This window comes from Melanotaenia boesemani, chromosome 16 (assembly GCF_017639745.1).
Source record: "Melanotaenia boesemani isolate fMelBoe1 chromosome 16, fMelBoe1.pri, whole genome shotgun sequence".
Lineage (NCBI taxonomy): Eukaryota > Metazoa > Chordata > Actinopteri > Atheriniformes > Melanotaeniidae > Melanotaenia > Melanotaenia boesemani.
This window is the reverse complement of record NC_055697.1, coordinates 25,272,096-25,291,852: the sequence shown is the minus strand read 5'-3', so window position 1 is coordinate 25,291,852 and position 19,757 is coordinate 25,272,096. Positions and strand designations below refer to the sequence as shown.

Below are 19,757 nucleotides of genomic sequence, written 5' to 3'. Positions count from 1 at the left end.
CTACACCTGGTGGAGAAACGTGTGTATTGTAAATGATTTATTCAACTTTACCAGACTGGAAAGTTGAAGGTGTCACTACAAAAAAAAATCTGCAAGATGGAAGCAAAACACTTTGGTTGAAATATGTTTAATGTTGCAAAGAGGCTCATGCCATCTTACAATAAGGTGCAGTAGCTTATGCCAATTTAACCTTCTCCAGTGCAAGTGCAAAGTTAGCAAAATGCCAATCAAAGTGCTTTAAGAATCAACAGGTAGTCTATTCTGAGCCCCTACAAGAACAAATGTATACCTTTTTTTTTTTTTAAATGGTATTTAAAGCTATAAATACAATAGTCCACTAATCAGAAGAACAGTTTTAACATCTTGTCATTGGCTCCTATAGAGCACCATTAAGTTGCAAACAAATACTAAAAGCAGGACAACATATAAAGAGACCAGGACCAGCACTCCAGAGAGCTACAGAGATGATTTGTTCAATGTCTAAACATCACAGAACGGTATTCTCATTTTTTTAGTCTCACATTGTGTATAATGGAGATTAACCACTGAAATGGAATCAGGAGTGCTCCCTTTAAGACTAAAAGACCTACATGTTTTTCTTTCCTTCGAATGCTTTTGCGATGCATTGTGATGATTAACCAGTCTTTAATTATTAAGTTGAAGCGGTCAATCGTAGGATGGAGGTGGATGAGCGATGTCCTGCCATGGGAGACCTTGTGGTCGGCAGAGCAGCACAACATTCATTTGTTCCTCTGGGCTTTCTGAGCAGATTTGGTAATTTTACCAGTGGTGGAGACCTTCTTCTCCACGCCTTTTATCACGCCGACGGCCACGGTCTGACGCATGTCGCGGACTGCAAAGCGACCTGTCAAGACAAGACACAAGCACGATTCAACAGTGATGATGTAGTTACTGGAATCTGATGAAATTGAACAAATCCGCCACACTTAAACTTACCCAGTGGAGGGTACTCAGAGAAGCTCTCAACACACATTGGCTTGCCGGGAATCATATCCACAATGGCAGCATCCCCAGATTTCAGAGATTTTGGATTGTCCTCCAGCTTTTTGCCAGAGCGGCGATCAATCTTTTCCTTAAGCTCTGCAAACTTGCAGGCAATGTGAGCAGTGTGGCAGTCCAGCACAGGCGCATAACCAGCACTGATCTGGCCGGGGTGGTTGAGGATGATCACCTACAAAAACAGAGGATGGCTCATTCAAAGAAAACTTACTTCCCATCTGATTATCAGCCTGATCAGCAGTTGTTACTTATTTTTAACATTTTTCATTTTTTTTTTAGATCATCTCAGAATAGCAAATGTACACAGGCTTTTTTTAGACTTTATACTTCATAAAAACATTCAAGTCTATAAATAGTTCTGACATAAGATGAAGAGCTTTATCATCTAATGCAAATCTTTCACAGCGTCTACCTGTGCTGTGAAGTTGGCAGCTTCCTGCGGGGGGTCATTCTTGCTATCTCCGGCCACATTGCCACGACGAATATCCTTCACAGACACGTTCTTGACATTAAAGCCCACATTGTCACCAGGGAGGGCCTCGGTCAGCGCCTCATGGTGCATTTCCACAGATTTCACCTCAGTGGTCACATTAACAGGAGCAAAGGTCACCACCATGCCTGGCTTTAGTATACCTGTTTCCACACGGCCCACAGGAACAGTTCCAATACCTGAGGAAGATGATGCCAGTACATGAGACATAAGGAAAAAAAAAAAAGGATAGAAGGTACATCAAAGATATGCAACTTTCTGTTAGAAAAAATGAAAGTACGCTAGGAATTATCACAGTTGCACCATCCCATAAGGAGCAGTCTTTAGCTCTACATGCCTCCTATCTTGTAGACATCTTGCAGGGGAAGGCGAAGAGGTTTGTCTGTTGGACGGGTGGGAGGCTGGATGGCATCCAGAGCTTCCAGTAGTGTGGTGCCCGATGCATTTCCTTCTTTCCTATTGATCTTCCATCCTTTAAACCATGTCATCTAGAGAAGAGAGATTAGCATATATGAAACATTTTATTTTTTTTTTTCTGATAATTGTTGATTAAAAAGCTCTGACATAATAGTATGGTATTATTAAATATTTTGTCTGTCTTGATAGCTCTTTATGTGGTGTTGCAGTTTTATAGCATGCAGAAGTCCCAATAAGGGACAAATATCTGCATGAAATGAATGTAAAAAGGGGGAAAGTGTAAGTTAAACTGCTCTGATGGAGTTGGACCATCTGGCTATACAGCTGGTTAGCCTCTGAGCTATAGCTTCCCTATCCTGGCACCAGCCAAACAAATCAGTATTCAAATTCATGGCTGTTTATGTGACACTGTCTCTTACATCCATCTGAACTACTTACATTGGGGCTTGGCTCGAGCATGTTGTCTCCATTCCAACCTGAAATGGGCACAAAAGCAACCGTGTCTGGATTGTAGCCAATCTTTTTGATGTAGGTGCTCACTTCCTTCACAATTTCTTCATAACGCTTCTGGCTGTAGTTTGGCTCAGTGGAGTCCATCTTGTTGATGCCTACAATGAGCTGCTTTACTCCGAGAGTGTATGCCAGGAGGGCATGCTCGCGGGTTTGACCGTTCTTGGAAATTCCTGCCTCGAACTCTCCCACACCTGCCGCCACAATAAGCACGGCACAGTCGGCCTAAAGATGTTAACAATGAGCATTAGTTGTGTAGAACATGATTGGTCAGGATCAATCAAATTGATTAACATTCATCTTTAACTGCATTGATGTGCATGTTAATTTTCACCTTGGTACCAGCTGCTAGAGGTGAGTTGTGTTATTTAGGTATGAGTAGACCCCTTCTCCAAGCAATACACACAGAGTAGCTTAGCATCTGTGTAACTGACCTGGGAAGTTCCAGTGATCATGTTCTTGATGAAGTCCCTGTGGCCCGGGGCATCAATGATGGTTACATAGTACTTGCTGGTCTCAAACTTCCATAGTGAGATATCGATGGTTATGCCACGCTCCCGCTCCGCCTTCAGCTTGTCCAGCACCCAGGCGTACTTAAACGACCCCTTTCCCATCTGGGAAATAAGTAAATAACATATTTGATTAAATTTACATTTATGACGAGTGATTCACTTGAAACATGCAAATCATTCATTGCTGGATGACCAGAATGGCTTTTATCTTAAAATGAAATCATCTTGAGAAAAGATTAGCGGATCCTCATCTTTTATATCCTCACCTCAGCAGCTTCCTTCTCAAACTTCTCAATAGTTCTCTTGTCAATGCCGCCACACTTGTAGATGAGGTGGCCTGTGGTGGTGGACTTGCCAGAGTCCACATGGCCGATCACCACAATGTTGATGTGAAGTTTCTCCTTTCCCATAACGACTGGAGTTGGTCTGGAGTCACAAGAAGGTCTGCTAAAGCTGGAGTTAGATTACAGAAAGCCAAGGGAAAGAAAAGGAAAGCTTGCAGACTTTGTGATGCTTTATGTGAGCTGCTAAATATTTGATATCAAACCAAGTGACTGTTGAAGATTATATCAAATGTGATAAAACTGTAGTTGGCCAATAGAAAGTTTCTAGCTGTCAAAAAAGCCAGGACATGTTTAACTGATGTTACTATGAGGACTCCTTATAAACAGCAGTTTCAGAAGTGCCATATCTTAGACGATGAGAGATGTTATCAATGGCTGCTGGTCCTGCACAAAACACATAACATACTCTGCCCCTCCTACTCTCTAATCCTCCATCCACCCCATGCTCTCCACTTTCACATCCAGCTCGCCCTCGCTGCTTCGCTCCCCTGTGCATCAACACACCCAGGCAACACGGCTGATGTTTCACAGCACAGCTTTGCTTCCAGCCAGAATCCACCATTTTGTCAGGTCCAACCCTCCTGACAATGTAGCAGCCATTTCTCAGATGCTGCAGTGCTCTGCTTACAGGTTAATGCAGGAGAGGGCAGACAGTTGTTAACTCTGCAGGGGTGTCATGTGATGACCCTAGACATTAGATTCACACATGCCCCGTATGGTTTAAAAGTTTGTTTTTCTAAATATCTGATTTCTTACATTTGATCTAAATGTTTGAGTAAGATGGAGCAGGGAAGGGCTGTAACATGTATCCTCACATTATCTTAGACATGTTCAGGTGAAGTCGCTGTCAGGACTAAGACATTTAGATGTTCAACTCATCCCTCACAAATTACGTTACAGCGGCTGCCGCAGTGCGCCTCATTCTACAAAAGATGCCCAAACTGCGGAAAACCCTGCATAAAATGGCACAGCTACTGCGGTAAAAACTAATGTCCGATGGATTTAAGGGAAATGTCAACCCTCCGCCATGTTCTGTCATCTGCCCGCTTACTGACGCCTGGATGCGTATTAAGTACCAATCGTCTGCCCTCTGTTCCGCATCACAACATTCCCAAAACGTCGCCAGAAGAATATCCCCCTAATAATAATAGTAAAAAAAATTGGCGTCGGGTGTGTTACGCCGAGGAATTAAAAACAAGACACGCTTCCTTAAATAATTACATGTGGTGCGTCGTACCTGAGAGCTGGCCGGTGTCAGGTTGGCTGCAGGACCGGAGAGTCTGAGGAGAGACGCTGATCCGTTTATAGCTCTCGGGACAGGCGGGAGGGGGTGTTGCGTAATTGCGCGCGCCCGCTGCTGCACAGCATCACAACGAGGGACAAGGAGAAGTAGCCGTAAACGAGTTTATCATTGGGCACAGCTACCAGCGGAGGCATCCATTGTCGGACGCAGCTGCACGTGAATGAGCTTCACTTGCTGCGGTAATCGAGGATGTAAAAAGTAGCGTTGTCTGCTTGCGTCAGTTGACTTTCAGAAGCATAGAGGAAGAGCAAAAACGCACCTCTGGATACAGAAATGTAGTGTTTGAAGCTTAGAAGAGACGTAGTTATGAGCAGGTTTGAACCGAGCAGCGGCCGTCACGCGCAGAAGTTGGAGCGCTCGCCTCTCACGATGCTCTGAAGTTGGATTACAACGATGCTCGCACCTTTCTGGTGCGTCTGTCTGCCAGTTAGCACAACTTCCAAAGGCTACCGAGAGAGGCTGCTAAACTGTAGTTATAAACCATTTCTAAACAAGTCTTATTTTAGGGCTTTTTTTCATCTCTGGAGGTAGATCTAGGTCATCATTCACTAATGAGAGACGCTGCAAATGTACAAGTTTGACACTTTTTGTACCCCAAAATAGGACAATATATTTAAAATGTACTCATTTTTTATGGTAAGGGTTAGCTAACTTAAGTAATTTTAATGTATTATCAAAATATTTGTTAAAGTAGTACTCTGTAATTTTTCAACCTTAAACTCCATGTTTCTGACTGATTAATGCCAAATTTCCAGCAACTGGACATTAACACATTCTCCGTTCCGATTGTGCACCATTAGGATTCAGCAAAGAAACAATAGTGGACGCGATCAGAGGAAAGAAGAAAAAGAAAGCGATGAAGTGACAGAACAAGAGTCTGATTTTTACAGTCTGGAGAGACAGGATGCAAGATGGATGCGGAATTAACCTTTGCTAGGGGCTCCAAAGTGTGAAAATCTACCAACGTTCAGTAGTGTGGCTTTAATTTGATCTTTCATAGTACTTTTACATCAGATTAATGTCATTCACTCCACATTCTGTAGGTAACAGCTATGACAGCAGCTCTATAAAGAAAAAAGCCAACACAGTATCAGAGTTGCTTATGACTATATTTGATATATTTAAGTAATTTAGGGAATTTTTCTGGAATGTTTCCAGGATGTACATTTACAATAAACATTACAGTACAATATGTCATACATAAGTCCCTTTGAGTGCGTATAGACATTGTAAAAAGAGAAATAGTAAAGAGCAGGTACAACATGACTTCTACAGTGCTGGATTGTCTGATATCATTTAAAATTCATATTATAAAGGCACAAGAGCATTACACCTGCAGCTAGGATGATGCTACTTGTTGACAAATTTCAGCCAAGATAAAATGTTCACCTTGTAGCTAAGTTTTTCCTTACCCGTTAACAGTATTATTTATAAGGGGGATAATGTACATTCATATAAATTATTCTTAACCAGCTGATCACATTGGTAGAAAGCCTAAAAAAAATAAAAAAAAAAATCAAGCACTTTAAAAAATTTGATTTAATTTAGTTGACACTAAACTTGAGGATGCATGTCTCAATGTGGCAAATGGCTTAATGTAAACTTCCTTTTTAATCCATTAATGGCATAAAATACCTGAGAATTAACACAAAGTAAATCATTAACAGTGTGTCCAACAGGAATCTTTTCAGGTTGTCCCCTCACTAGTCAGGCACAACAAGCTTAGTGTTACTAAGAAGTGATGTCATCTGCATCTTAAATGCATTAATGAAATCAATACCAACCTAAAGAGGCTCCTGTTGAACAATAAATGTTAAAAAAAATAAAACATTAACATACAGATAAAATCCCTTTACTACATAAAACAACATTAAAATAACGAAGGCAAATCCTAAAGTTTTACATGCTGTGAAGTTTGGGATGGATGTTCTTTTTAGGGAAAATCTTTATCAATACTTCCTAGCACTTTGGTGCGGGTTGCAAAATAGCACATTGTGTTATTTTGAACTTTATCCACAGGTGCAAGAAAAACTTTCTTCTGATAACCTGATAAGATTATTGAAGTTCCCGATTTTAAAAAACAAAACTTTGAACACAACCTGAAAAACAAATTAACTAAACTGGAATAATTTCTACCACAGATTGACCATGGAGGCACACGGTTTGGGTAGTTTAAATGACCCACAAGTTTCCAGGGTTATTGGACCTTCATCACTGAGGGACCATAAAATAAAAATAAAAAGCCTGTCGCTGTGTAACTGATTGGAAACGTTGCATTAAATGTAGCCAGCGCACTCGGCTTCATTTAGCTGACTCTTAGGGGAATAAATATTTAGTATTTTGCTTATGAAGAACATTTTTTTGTCATCAATACTCTTTGATTAATTAATGCTACAGTCTGCTTACATTGCCGTGACTGTGAGCTTATCTTTTAACTAAACTACAGACATAATAAAGAACATCCCTGACAGAATCATGGCGGTTACCCACAGTAAGCTGTGCTATGAGGAAAATCAGCACAGCTGCACCTCGCTGAGAGCCCGCTGAATAAGCCAGTAGTTGAGACTTAACTGGATGAGTTTACTCGTCTCTTGCCTCAGTCTCCATGAGAATAAGATGTGTGGACAGCCCAGTGCTGCACCGTCCCTTGCCCAAACACTGTGTAGAATATTGCTCCAAACAGGTTGATGCCAGCAGCGATGTAGAAGACGATCTGCCATTCCTCTATGGTGTTCTAGAGGATAGCGAACACAAAAGCCAGGATGTTCATGATTAAAACGACTAAAATTAGTGGCTAAGTGGGCATGCTCAGCATCATTTCAGTGTGCTGTTCACATAAATCGCATAGGGAAGGTTTCATTCACTTTACGTGTGGCAGAACCTAGTCTGATCAATGAGTAATGGATGTTGCACTTCCTGTATGCTAGCAACACCCATCAAAGTTTTCATGGAGCTGGCGTTGCCAGATCTTGTGTCAACAAAGCTCAAAATCTCTTATACTGATAATACCAGTAATGTGAGTAAGCATCAACTCTTCTATTAAATGTTACTTTTAGTTGAATAAAACTGAGGGTTTGCTATGAAAATGTATTTGGATGATTCCTCTAATTATCCCACAGGCTATGGCTCCTCGGTGCGACCAGCCCCTGGTTAGAGCCCAGGCCCGGGGCCTTTTGCTGCATGTCCTTCTCTGCTCTCTCTGACCACCTTTCCTATCCAACTACTGTCAAATAAAAGGCCACTAGAGTCCAAAAATTCTTTAAATAAATAAAAGATTATTTATTGCAGTTAATGTTCTTTATCAATTTCAAATTTACCAAATTCGTCCTGTGGGTCAGGTTGGGCCCGTGTCATCTGTGTGACACCCCTGTCTTACAGCATTCTGGGGCATCAACGGGAATACAAGAAACTGACTATTGCTCTGCTTGACCACAGACGCCCTCTAGTGGACAAATGTTAACACAGTAATCCCTTACTAACTAAACCCATTAGGAGACCGAGGATAGTGTTTGCTCACGCAATTAGATTTGAGGTCACGACATCGAGAGACCTCTGCATGTATAAGCAGCAGCACACTACATGCATGCAAAAAAATATATTTAACTTCAATGCTTTCATAGAGTTGTGTTTAATTGCAGTGTGAATGTGCATGTGTTTCTTACGTTTTGGGTTAGTGCTCTTGCTATAACCGGTCCCACCATTCCTGGTATGGTGGCAAAGGTGTTGGTGATTCCCAATAGTATACCAGCATACCTAAAAAAAAATATATATATATAGATTTGTTAAAGTCCTAACTGACTGAACAATTAGACCTACTGGATATGTGCACAAAATAATGCTATACTACACTGATGACAATTTTTAGTAAAGAAACTTGTGTTATTTGTATGAGCTCTTGTACAAAAAGGAGGATCCTACCACAACAGTAAAGACAATTTGGACAGATTCTATCGAGAATTAAAAGATATTTCTAGATCCAACATGTCAGCGACTGAAATCTTACGATGGAGCGATGTCAAGATGGTTGATGTTGAATCCAGAGGCCGACACTCCACCCAGAGAAGAGGAGATAGTGAGGAAGGTAACGGCTAAGGTGTAATCGCAGCCTGTGTAGCCTGTTGCCACCAGGAACACGGCTGGCCCGATCATGCCTGCAACACAAGAAGAAAACCTCCTCAGAAACGGAATATGTGGTGCTTTAGATGTGAAGTCAGCTTCATGTATTTCTTTACCAATCAGAGAGAAGGACTTCCTAACAGCCACGGTCGAGTAGGAGCATGTTTCTCGCAGGTAATCAGCAACTTGGCCGCTAAGCACAGCCATCAAGGCGCAGCCCAAGTATGGCAGAGCGGACAGTATCCCATTCTGTTAATGACACCATTTCATTCATTTTACTACCAAGTACTTTCTGCAGGAGAATTGTGACTCTTGCTTGAGTTTATCAGCCAATCACATCCATGCTAGCAACAAGCTCCCTTCTCACCTGCTGTATGCTAAATCGCAGTATGTCATTCATGTAGGTTGGCAGCAGAGTGAGGAGAGTGTAGAAGGTCCAGTTGTAAGAGAAGTGAGCCACAACAATGCCCAGCAGTGGCTTTGAAGTCACGATGGCTCGCCAGGGAATGTAGCTTGCTGAGGTGGACAGCTGGTGCAAAAAGAGACAAAGGAAGACGAAATAAAAACGGATCAAAAGCTAATTAGGGCAGTCTTTGTACAATCCTTTGAATTAGGTCTTATTCCAACATATAAAAAGGAGCATAAACCAAAGGATGAATCAGTTAATCAGCATCTACACAGCATGATACTGAGAAAAGATGGAACAGAGGAGCAATCTCTGTAAAGGTCAAGGCTGCAAACCACCATTGGATGCAGTTTTCAAGCCTTTAAGATAACAGTGCATGAGAACTTGTCACGCCACTATGATCAATATAGTCACATGGGCTCAGAAATACCTTGGGAAAATCACTTTAACTCAACGTCTCTTACTGCATCTAGAAATGTGCATTACACAAGGAGGAAACCTGGGTTCTCTGGACAGGAGCTCATCTTAAATCAACAGAAAGAAAGTGGATGTGTTCTGTGGTCAGAAGAGTCCACTTTCCAGATGCTTTTGGGGAAAAAAAAAAAATCTGGTTCTACATGCAAAACTTGCAAAAATAACAGCATCTATGATTGTATCTCTCTAATGGTGGTGACACAGAATTTTTTTAAGAAGAGGAAGATGATGGTTCCATGAGCCCACAACTTTCTCCTCTCTTCCTCACTCACGTGGCAGCTTTGTCTTCTTCTGGCATAAAATGTTCTTTTCCAGTTGTTTTAGTCAAATCACTGGTAATATGTGTTTTCTGAATCGCATCAGATGTCTCAGGAGTCCATATAAAAATAAAGAGGTTATGGTTGATAATCTCAAAAACCCTTGAACAGAGGAGGTTACCACACACTCACACGCCGAGTTTTGAGGTTGCTGCTGACTGCATGATCACACTGCAGTTTAATTTCCCAGTAAAGGAGAACTGTAGACTGCAGATTCATTGTGGGTGTTTCTGCCACACAAGTGAACAAGATAAGAAAATAAACTTCTGTAATGCACCAAATTTATGCAACATTAGAGTCAGATGGCTGCACTTTTAGAGACGCCTGCAAGCACTGCTGCTACAGCAAGAGATTCAAGCTCACTGAAGTGCACATAGATATTAGCTGTAATAATTACAATGATGTGCCTTTTTTTGTCTGCATTAAAATCAAGTTTATTACCTCGTTTTTAAGTGATGTGGTGATATAGAGTCTCTCCCGCTCTGATATTCGTGGGTGAGTGTTGGGAGTGTCAAAGACGAGAAGAGCCCACATGATGAACCACACCAAGCCAAAAGCACCTGGACACACAAAGAGGAACTCATTTTACCACAAACAAACACTGGTGACCTGTGTTAATCCAGCACAAACCTTCCATGTGACATATTATACACTTTGATTATGATTTTTATTTATTTTTTAAGGACACGCTTCAGAGATGGAGCTTTGCAAAAGCAGCTGTTAAGGCAGGCAAAACGAGTAAATAGAGCTTGAGAAGCAGTTTTAATTGCACAAACATTTCCCTCTTCAACCTGCTAAATCATCATTTCCAAAGAGGAAGAAAAGAAGCAGACGCAAAGAAAAGCTTGTGAGTGTACAAAACAACACAGTCAGATAAGTGATTGACACGCTGGGGATGAAAGCAGCAGAAAGAGCTTCCATTACTGACAAAATCCTGATCAGGCATCATCATGTTTGTTTAATCAATCATGTGATATTTCCCAACTTATTCATATAAGCCTTTTCAGCTGAAGGTGCACGTTGTTGTGCATGTTAAAAATTCCCACCAGGCCAAGTTTAAGTTCTTCAACATAAAAAAAAAAAAACATACATTTTCTATTAAGGTAAAAATAACCATATTGCAGTGTGATAGTCTAAGCTTGTTTTAGGAAGCAAGTCTTACAACCATTCAAGATGTTACAAATGAACAGGAGACTTAATTTATCCTCCACTACTGACTCTCCACATCGTTACCAAAGATGTAGAAGACGTAGGTCCAGTCCAGGTAGAAGCAGATTTCACCAGACAGAGGAAGAGCTATGACCGTTCCCAACTGGGCTCCTGGGATGGAAGAGACAAATATAAAACATCTGTCCTCCACAGCTGGCTGAATGCACAAAATGTAATAACATGTATAAACAATTCAACACCGACAGTGACGATGGTGCAGTATCTTAAATACTCATGACCAAGTTTTACACAAACATTAAATTTATTATTTTACTATAAGCTGTCATGGTTAGTGCGAACTGATGATTAAAAATTTTTTACATATCCAGGTTGTTTGTAGTAAAAAAAAAAAAAAAAAAAAAAATGCACCAGAGCTGAATGAATGACAGGAAAACTAAAGCTTTCCAAGATTATAGTGATTTTAATTATTGGAAAAAAAACTTATTTGAATAATCTGATATAGAAATAAACAAGTTTGAAAAATAATGAATTCATTTAAAAGAACCTTAAAAAGGTTGGATCTGCGACATCTTTATCATTGAGGATACAGAGAATTGCAGCATATTAAACTTGCAGCAGATTAACTAATCTGATCATACTTTGCAACCAGATTTAGCAGTAAGTAAATACTCGTGATTTTACATACACATTCGGACTTTAACCAGACATTACATTGAATTGGGCGTATTCAGAAGACAACATGTTGACATGGATGAGTCATTGCTTTTTCTGCTCGTTTTGCATCAGGATGTACAATTAAATTAACCTAAAGACATCACTAGTTACACAATGTTTAGAGTCCAAAAACCCAGAAGCAGAGAGACGTCTCGTTCCTAAAATTGCAACTACCAAATTTTTCTCCATCTACAATAAACGACTTAAAATGAATAACAAAACCGATTCTAACCTTTTTAGGGCTGTTTTCTTATGATTTCATTGCATTTTAGTAAAACATAAGCCAGGTGTGCAGCCTAGTATTCCTTTGTGATGACTTTGTGGCTCTTACCAAGGTATGAAATGGTGAGCAGTCGGCTCCTCTCCAGAGGAGGGGCCCACGCAGCCCACATGGTGTACATTGCAGGGAATGTGACACCCTGAAAAAAATAAAGGACAGTTAGATGCAAAGACTGATGTATCTATCTTCGATCAGTCTGCAGTGATTAGTCTGCCTCATGTAATTATGGAATTACTAACAGTGTCTACTTGTTGGAATGAAACTCTTATCACATACCTCACCAATACCCTCCAGCACTCTCACAACAATCAGGTAGCTAGCGCCCAGATCAGCAGCCACAGGGGTGAGTAGTGTAAAAACTACAGTTCCCAGGATTCCAAAGCCCATTAGCCACTTGGGTCCGAAACGGCCAGCCAGGTAGCCCCCAGGGATCTGTGTCAGGATGTAGCCATAGAAAAAGGAACCCAAGATCCAGCCCTGAGTTTCAGAGTTCCAGTTGTACACACTGGCCTGTGAAATGAGGAGTTAGAAAAGTTAAAGGGGTATCAAATCAACTCTTTATATTCACACAATCTTAATTAAAAGCATAACCGTTTGGTAAATTGATTCCTTGGATTTTTCCCTTTATAAGCTGTAAAGTTAGCTCTTTTTTCAAGTGGCAAATGCACTTGAGTTGTGTCATTTAAACTGCATGCTATTACTTCTGCAAAATGGACAAATGTGGGATAAATCGTGCAGCTCTCCTTAGTTGTTATGACATTGTTGCTCACTGTGTGGTTGTGTTTGGGTCGAGCAGGGCTGGTATGAGGAGGGCACACCGAGCCACTGTGGTTGGCACTGGACTGATGGGTGCTGTTCAGCATGTCCACCATGGCCACACTAAGGTTCACCCTCAGAGAGTAAACCACAAAGAAGCCATAACAGGAGAGCAGCGCCAGGCCGTAGCGTGAGGAGCAACATATTGGAGCTGCAGGACGATGGAGAGAAAGAATAAACAGTGGTAAGACCTGGTTAGTAGCTAAAACTCTGGGCGTTCAAACGTGAGTGCCTGTTGCAATGTAAGGCAATGCTTCAGTGTTAGATAAGTAATGCCCATTCGATACTGATTTTAACTACAGTATAAAAGACCATGTTTACTTTGCAACTATAATCTAAAGCGTGTGTCAGTAAGTCAAATTAAACTTGCTGGACTGCCGATAAGTTTTACACCCTCAGAGACATTTATCTCGCCAGCCTATGCGTGCCTTGTATACCTGCATCTATCGTGCAGGTATGCAAAAAGACGACCTCATAGCCTCAGGTAGACCCGTCTTATGACATGAGAGCAGGAAGCACAGCATCCATCCCGTGACTGAAGCCATTTAAAAAGGTTAAAAACGTTACACGTGGAAAAAGCGACTGAAAGTCTTGTGATACAATATAAACACACAAAACAACACGTCAAAAATAAGCACTCTGGTACTGAAGAAGCTTGGATATTTTTCTTGTTTAGTCCAATTGAAAAGATAACACTTTAACGTTTACTATTGTGCAGAAGAATTTTAATGTGAATACGTCATCACTAGATCAGATCTACTATAAAATGTATTAAAAACTGGTCTAATTCCATTTCCAGTTTTTTTTTTTCTTTTTAAAGATTTTTGGCTACACCCTGGAAATGGAAAAACAACAGCTTTCTTTGGAAACATATGTCAGAAGAACCCCTGTGTGCCACGTTACTGTTAGCCAGTTAGCGTTTCTGTCACCTCTCTGAACTTCGTCTTCGTGTCTCCGGTGAAGCAGCGGCTTCTCCTGCTCGTCCCCCTCCGTGTCAGACCCGTACCGCTCCATTTCACAGCCGACAGTAGCGAGTTACCGCATAGTAAACACAAGAAACGGCTGTTGACGGCTAACACATTCCCGGAGCCCGAGTCAGCTGACTGAGCTGAGCGCGACTTCCCCCGTCACGTGACGCAAGTCACTAAACCGGAAGTAAAAGAGATTTGGTTTTGCCCTGGTTTTAACTTTCAGGTGATAAACTCAACGTTCAGGAAAAACGTTGGAAGAAAACGAAACTCCTAAATGATGTTTATGTGAGCAAAACGTATTTAAAACTATTTAAGTAAAAACAGCGATGAAAAATTACTCAAAAAAATCTAAAAATTAATTACTATTTATATATAATTTGTACTGCAATAAACAATAACCAATTAAGATATGTTCAGATCATTTAGAGGTGCAACATGTAACAAAATCAAAAGTTTTTCTTGTGTTTATTCAACATTACAAACTGGGAATTGGGGCTATAAGAATGAAATTTCTAGTTTCCCATTCTGTACAAGAAAAAGAAAATTAATTTCAAAACTATAAACGAGATTTAACCCTAATTTAAATTTAAAGTAGACAGCTGTTACTTATGTAATGATGATACTTAAAAACACTATTTGTTTTTACAAATGTGAGGTGATTTGCAGCCCAGGTGCACTTAAAAAATCTAATATATAGATTTGTACTCTTTCAACATCATAAGATTTGCTATGATATTGACAAACCTGTGACCTTAGTTAACAAGATCATTTTAACAAAATTTTGTATACATCAATTCAGTTTTACCAAATTCCCTCCAGTCTGGAATGCTTTAAAATTAACTAGAATTGTTCTGTTAAAGCTTAAAATACAAAGTGCCCAAGCTAACTTTACACCTTTAAGTTAAGCCCCTTGTCTAGTCTTCTTATTTAGCTTAGATTTATTTTATCTCATTTAACCAGATTTAAATTTCATTTCTTCGCCTTTATTCTGAATACACCCAGCTCTCCCTCTTTTAAAGCGTCAGAGTTCTGATATTCTATGTAAGGGTTTATATCACTCTCCATCACTAAGCTTAAATGAGGACAACGCCAGCTGGGGATTTAGACCCCCAGGCCTCTACAACCAGCAAAGTTCTTTCATTCAGGGTGAGCAGAGGTAAAGTCACACTAAGTCAAGTTTTAAACAGTTTATTTTCCGAAGCATTTAAGAAACCTTCTGGTCTCCTGCAGAAACAAACGTACACGCGGCAGTCCACTGCTTTACTCAGAGATCCCCCCGCCCCTTCTGCCAGGCCCTGCAGCCGCGTCTTACTTTGGATCCGTAAAATTGGCTGTTAGACGTAGGATACTCACGCTTTGCCCGGGCCGACACGGAACTCCTGCGGCCCAGGGCTGAGTAGCTAAACCCACGGATCCCGGGTCAGCTGTTGCGCGTGCTTCGGTTTCAGCAGCGTGCCCCGTCACTCTGTTGGTTCTGAATCCTGCCAGAGATGCTCACACCTGTCTCCAATCGGTCTCATTTGCTCGGGGTTTTGACTGGGCTTCCAGAGGGTGTCAGTAGAACTCCATACAATCCACGGTCCCACGTACAAAGTTAAATGACATGCCACTAAAATCCAAATAAATCATGCACAATTTACTGTTCTCTGTTTTTGTCACAAATAAAGAAAAAATGTTTCAATTGGTATATCTTGGTATCTAATCACAAAATAACTTTCATTTTTATTCTGTTAGAATGAGCCATTTATATCTACTTTCTGTGGGACCACATATTTGTGTCTCTGAATGGACACTGAAGTGACATCATTATGAAGTAGTTACCTGTAGTGCAGTCACTGCTGCACCTGAGGCCACCAAATCCACTTGCAGATTAACACATTTAATATCTAGACAAATTTTGGCTACTGACAGCCACCGTCCATTCACATCTCTGCTTGGCATTTGAAGTAATTTCTTTGCCCATCTTTGCTACTACTCAGTAAATTTTACACACTGTAACTTTAAGTTACTAAAGTACCTGTAAACAAAAGTTTGTAACAATATATGAGAAATAAATTATTTTCCAAATCCAACATTGCTGCTCTTCTGGTTGTTAAAGATCACATGGACAAATCAGAAAGCTGTTGGGGGAAATGTTTTGCTACAGATGAGGCCAAAAACGACTTTTTGGTTTGATTAATAAGTGTTTTATTTGGAAAGATTGATAATGTAAGGATATTAAATGTTCAATTATTGTGTTTCTTTATCTAAAATGCGTTGAGTTGGCTTTTTGCTGTGATTAAAGTAGGTTATTTACACCCTCATAACTACAGATTGCAGAAGTTGCTGCATCAGGGGTCACACTGAAAAATGAAGGCAAAGATTTGCCTACTTGTTAAATATACACATATGTAAAAATCAATCATTTTTGTAAATGACCATCCTTATTTCCTTTTAATAATTTTATAAATTGTAAGTAGAAATCTGGGAAAATCGTCCATATTCTTCAACTTTCAAGCACCCAGCTGCGTGCCATCTTAAGGGTAGAGTCGAGTTCATGGATTTAACCTTTTCCTATGTCATTTACGGCACATTTTCCATGTCATTTCATGTCGTTTTACGGCATGAAATAACATGGAAAATGGTTAAGGTCAGGGCAGGGGGTCATCCCTCAAGACTACATGGCGTGAAATTACACATGAAATCCAAATGCACTGATAACCCAGATGACCTGGTATGTTATCATTATTCCATTACAGGAAACCAGTCTAGACTAGCAGATTATCTGAAAAGGACTGACATTCCTCAAATGGTCAGTTTAATGGGGAATACCAAGCAATCTAAAATTAATCAAACTTCTGTATTACTACCTGGTCTGAGAGACTTTGCCCACTTTCTTAATATGGTCAACCATCATTGTTTGTCAACCATCAGGAACAAAGAAAATAGTTTTGAGATTCCCTCCATTGTGATCCTCATTGTTACTGGCCTCTAATTATATTAAAATCAGAACCAGGACACACCAGATTTCTTTTAACTTTTTGACACAGGTTTTCAGTCTTTGCTGCAACTCTTTTGCTAGATAAACTAATTTATTGTATTTATACCGTAGAAAAATAAAAAAGTAAGAAGATTGATTTCCTTGTGAAACGGATCCTTCTGAGAAGTACATTTGAGTGCAGCTTTTTAATTCTGGCTGAAAGGCAAAAGGCAGCTGATATTCTGTTTGGCAATCATCACAGAATATTCATTAAAGTTAAAGCATTTAAAATCCGTTTAAACAAAATTTATCCAGTTCAAATGTCCCGAAAAATCCATTTTGAACGCAGGATGTGACACCAAAAAAATAGGAAAATGCCATGGGGGAAGAATACTTAAGCCACTGTGTATATAAACAAAAATGCACTAAATCCTGCTTTAACTGATCCATTTTACCCAAATATAAGGGATAAAGAGTTTTTTTATTCTCTGACTTTATGCACATGCACTTATCAACTAATGTCATATAGAGGGCACCATCATAAATATTAAAACAGGAGATTATGAACTTCAAATATGACATAGAAAATAAATGAATTTTCCAGCTCCAGCAGGCACATCATTTAGATGGCATTTTCTCTGAACTCAATTATTGGTGAATAAAGCAAGTTTTGTTATGTTTTTATTACTGAGAGGAATGAAGAGCACATTTTCCCTCCGTACACTCACATGTTAGCACCGAATCAGATGATGTGTGGGAATTATGTAACATTTAAACACAGGTTTGTTGTTGAGACGAGAAGCAGCTGAGCCGTTCGTCTCCAGGCTTTACTGTCTCAACAGCAGAGAGGAGGCGAATCCCGTAAACGAGGGATGATGAGGCGAAATCCAAAAGAAAGACGAGAGAAGCACGTGGCCACAGAGACACGTTATCAGGCCACATACATGGACACACAAAAGATTTGCATTGCTTCTTATTTAGGCAGTGTCTCAGTTTAAATCACAAATCAGTTACCAGCCAAAGTTTTATTTATCTTATAATTGTTTATTGGAATAAATGGAAACACACAAAAGGCAAACAGATTTCAATATCGTCCAGCTGAGTAACAAAATGCAACTAGTCACTGCACACATTATGAACTGTAATTCATCAAATAACAGCAAAACTTTATATCTGTAAAAAGATATCAGGTAGATGTTCTGTGTCTCTGTGATGATCACTGGGTTGTGGTCTACCTGGGGTGTGGTCTTGCTCGTCTCCTTATCTTCCATGTATTATCATATGACAGTACTGGCATCATTAACATATTTCTCCTCTCTCAGCAGGTTTTTCTGGGTGAAAGTTGCAGGGTCTGTTGGTCTCTCTTTCCTGTCGTCTCCACCCCAACCAGTTGAGGCTGACGGCCGCCCTCCCTGAGCCGGGTTCTTCCTTTCCACTGTCGCCTCTTGCATGCTCAGGATGGGGGACAGAATCAAAGTAAAAATTAGATCCAATCCGCTAGTTTTCCTTAAGTAGGTTATTATTTATTATGAACTGATTTGTCTGTAAAGTGCTACCTGAGATGACGTTGTTGTGAAGTGGCGCTATACAAATAAAGCTCAACTGAATTGTTTTGCTCTGATTGATCATCCAGCTCGAAGCAACTATGGCTTCAATTAATTTATTATTTATTTATTTTCAGACAGTTTATTTTCTTATACATATTTATATTTTAGATTTGATCATTCTTAACCAATTAAAGCCCAACCTTGCAAAAAATGGGGAGAAAATTCTATGTTTTAAATCTGAAGTTTTTATTTGGCCCTTTTACAAAATGTAAAAAAAATAATAATTATTGTAGCTGCAGGTTCATCAGCTGGGAGCCATGCTTCATTGATGTTTTCGCTCCATTAATCCCAGAACATCATGGTGGTAGAGCAACGATAGGGGTGTCTCCTTATGGCTCCCTGCAGCTGACCCTAGGACCCTTGCCTTCCTCCTATCTGTTCTTGCTCTCTTAGCCAAAGCCAAAAGCTCCCCTGTTCTGCCTCCTCAGCAAGATCTTAAATGGTCTTTTTGAGCTTGTGCCCAGTCACACCTACAGGAAGCACTTGGTGGATGTTCCCACAAATCCTCTGCAGCCAGCTTCTATAGGATAGCTGACAGCTGACCAGCCTGCTTCTCTGCATTAAGCTGTCAGATCCTTCTTCCTCCATCCGTCCGTCACTGCTCGGGCTGATGCCATCGAATGATGTCAGGCCACAGGTTATTTGTGGTGGTATCAGGCAGGAATTTAAGGTTCACTCTGAGGTTCCACTCACCTCCAGATATAAGGGCAGATTTCTCCTTCCAGGTGATGTTCTATGCCACTTCCCCTTATGTGGATTTATTTACTGTATATCAAATTTGATTTGTTTATTTCATATTCTTGGTTTTATATTTTGTTTATAATCTATAATTAATATTAAAATAATAATCTGTAATATTTATTTCAATATGCTGATTAATTATGTATTAATAATAACACAATTAATTAAATATTATGATTATTTCAAATGACCTTACACCCCCTTCTTGTTTAAACCCTCATATAAGAATTTACTGGGACACAACTAATCCAGTTTAGCCAAGGATCGGACCACCTCCTCCTTCACCCACCAACCAATTTGTATTGCACCCAACTTCAATTTTCCTTCCTGCAGGTGGTGAGAACACATTTCTGGTCAAGGCCTGGGGAAAATTTCACTGATGAGATCTTCTCCCAGGACTTGTTCCAGGAAGGTTCCCCGGTTTATCTCTCCTGGTTGAGGTATCTAATTTATCCTGGTGCCGGTCCATAAAGGTCATTGACTCGCTCTTTCCCTTGGAAGACGCTACCAGAGACTGATGCCTGAGACAACAGAGTCCTCATAGTAAGATGGAGATTCATGGAGGAGATGGGAGGAATTGTGCAAAGCTG

At 40.2% G+C, this 19,757-nt stretch overlaps 2 protein-coding genes across 4 annotated transcripts; both read right to left on the bottom strand.

Annotated features, from left to right (window-relative positions):
- Window positions 1-111: 111 nt before the first annotated feature.
- eef1a1a (eukaryotic translation elongation factor 1 alpha 1a) lies at window positions 112-4,975 on the bottom strand. Of its 2 annotated transcripts, none has more exons than XM_042010102.1 (8): window positions 4,531-4,975; window positions 3,216-3,375; window positions 2,872-3,051; window positions 2,366-2,662; window positions 1,848-1,998; window positions 1,433-1,689; window positions 958-1,192; window positions 112-865 (listed from the first exon to the last, which is right to left on the bottom strand). In XM_042010102.1, the coding sequence occupies exons 2-8, from the start codon at window positions 3,357-3,359 to the stop codon at window positions 741-743; spliced, it is 1,389 nt and encodes a 462-aa protein (XP_041866036.1). In that variant the 5' UTR covers window positions 3,360-3,375; window positions 4,531-4,975; the 3' UTR covers window positions 112-740. The 2 variants fall into 2 exon arrangements, with proteins under 2 accessions (XP_041866036.1, XP_041866035.1); XM_042010101.1 differs by having other exon boundaries at window positions 3,216-3,402; window positions 4,531-4,974.
- Window positions 4,976-5,686: 711 nt separating this feature from the next.
- On the bottom strand, window positions 5,687-15,330 carry slc17a5 (solute carrier family 17 member 5). 2 transcript variants are annotated; one of them, XM_042010100.1, is made up of 11 exons: window positions 15,173-15,330; window positions 12,844-13,040; window positions 12,350-12,583; window positions 12,125-12,212; window positions 11,143-11,229; window positions 10,351-10,469; window positions 9,080-9,241; window positions 8,829-8,961; window positions 8,600-8,747; window positions 8,259-8,349; window positions 5,687-7,330 (listed from the first exon to the last, which is right to left on the bottom strand). In XM_042010100.1, the coding sequence occupies exons 2-11, from the start codon at window positions 12,943-12,945 to the stop codon at window positions 7,193-7,195; spliced, it is 1,302 nt and encodes a 433-aa protein (XP_041866034.1). In that variant the 5' UTR covers window positions 12,946-13,040; window positions 15,173-15,330; the 3' UTR covers window positions 5,687-7,192. The 2 variants fall into 2 exon arrangements, with proteins under 2 accessions (XP_041866034.1, XP_041866033.1); XM_042010099.1 differs by lacking the exon at window positions 15,173-15,330 and adding an exon at window positions 13,819-14,009.
- Window positions 15,331-19,757: the final 4,427 nt, after the last annotated feature.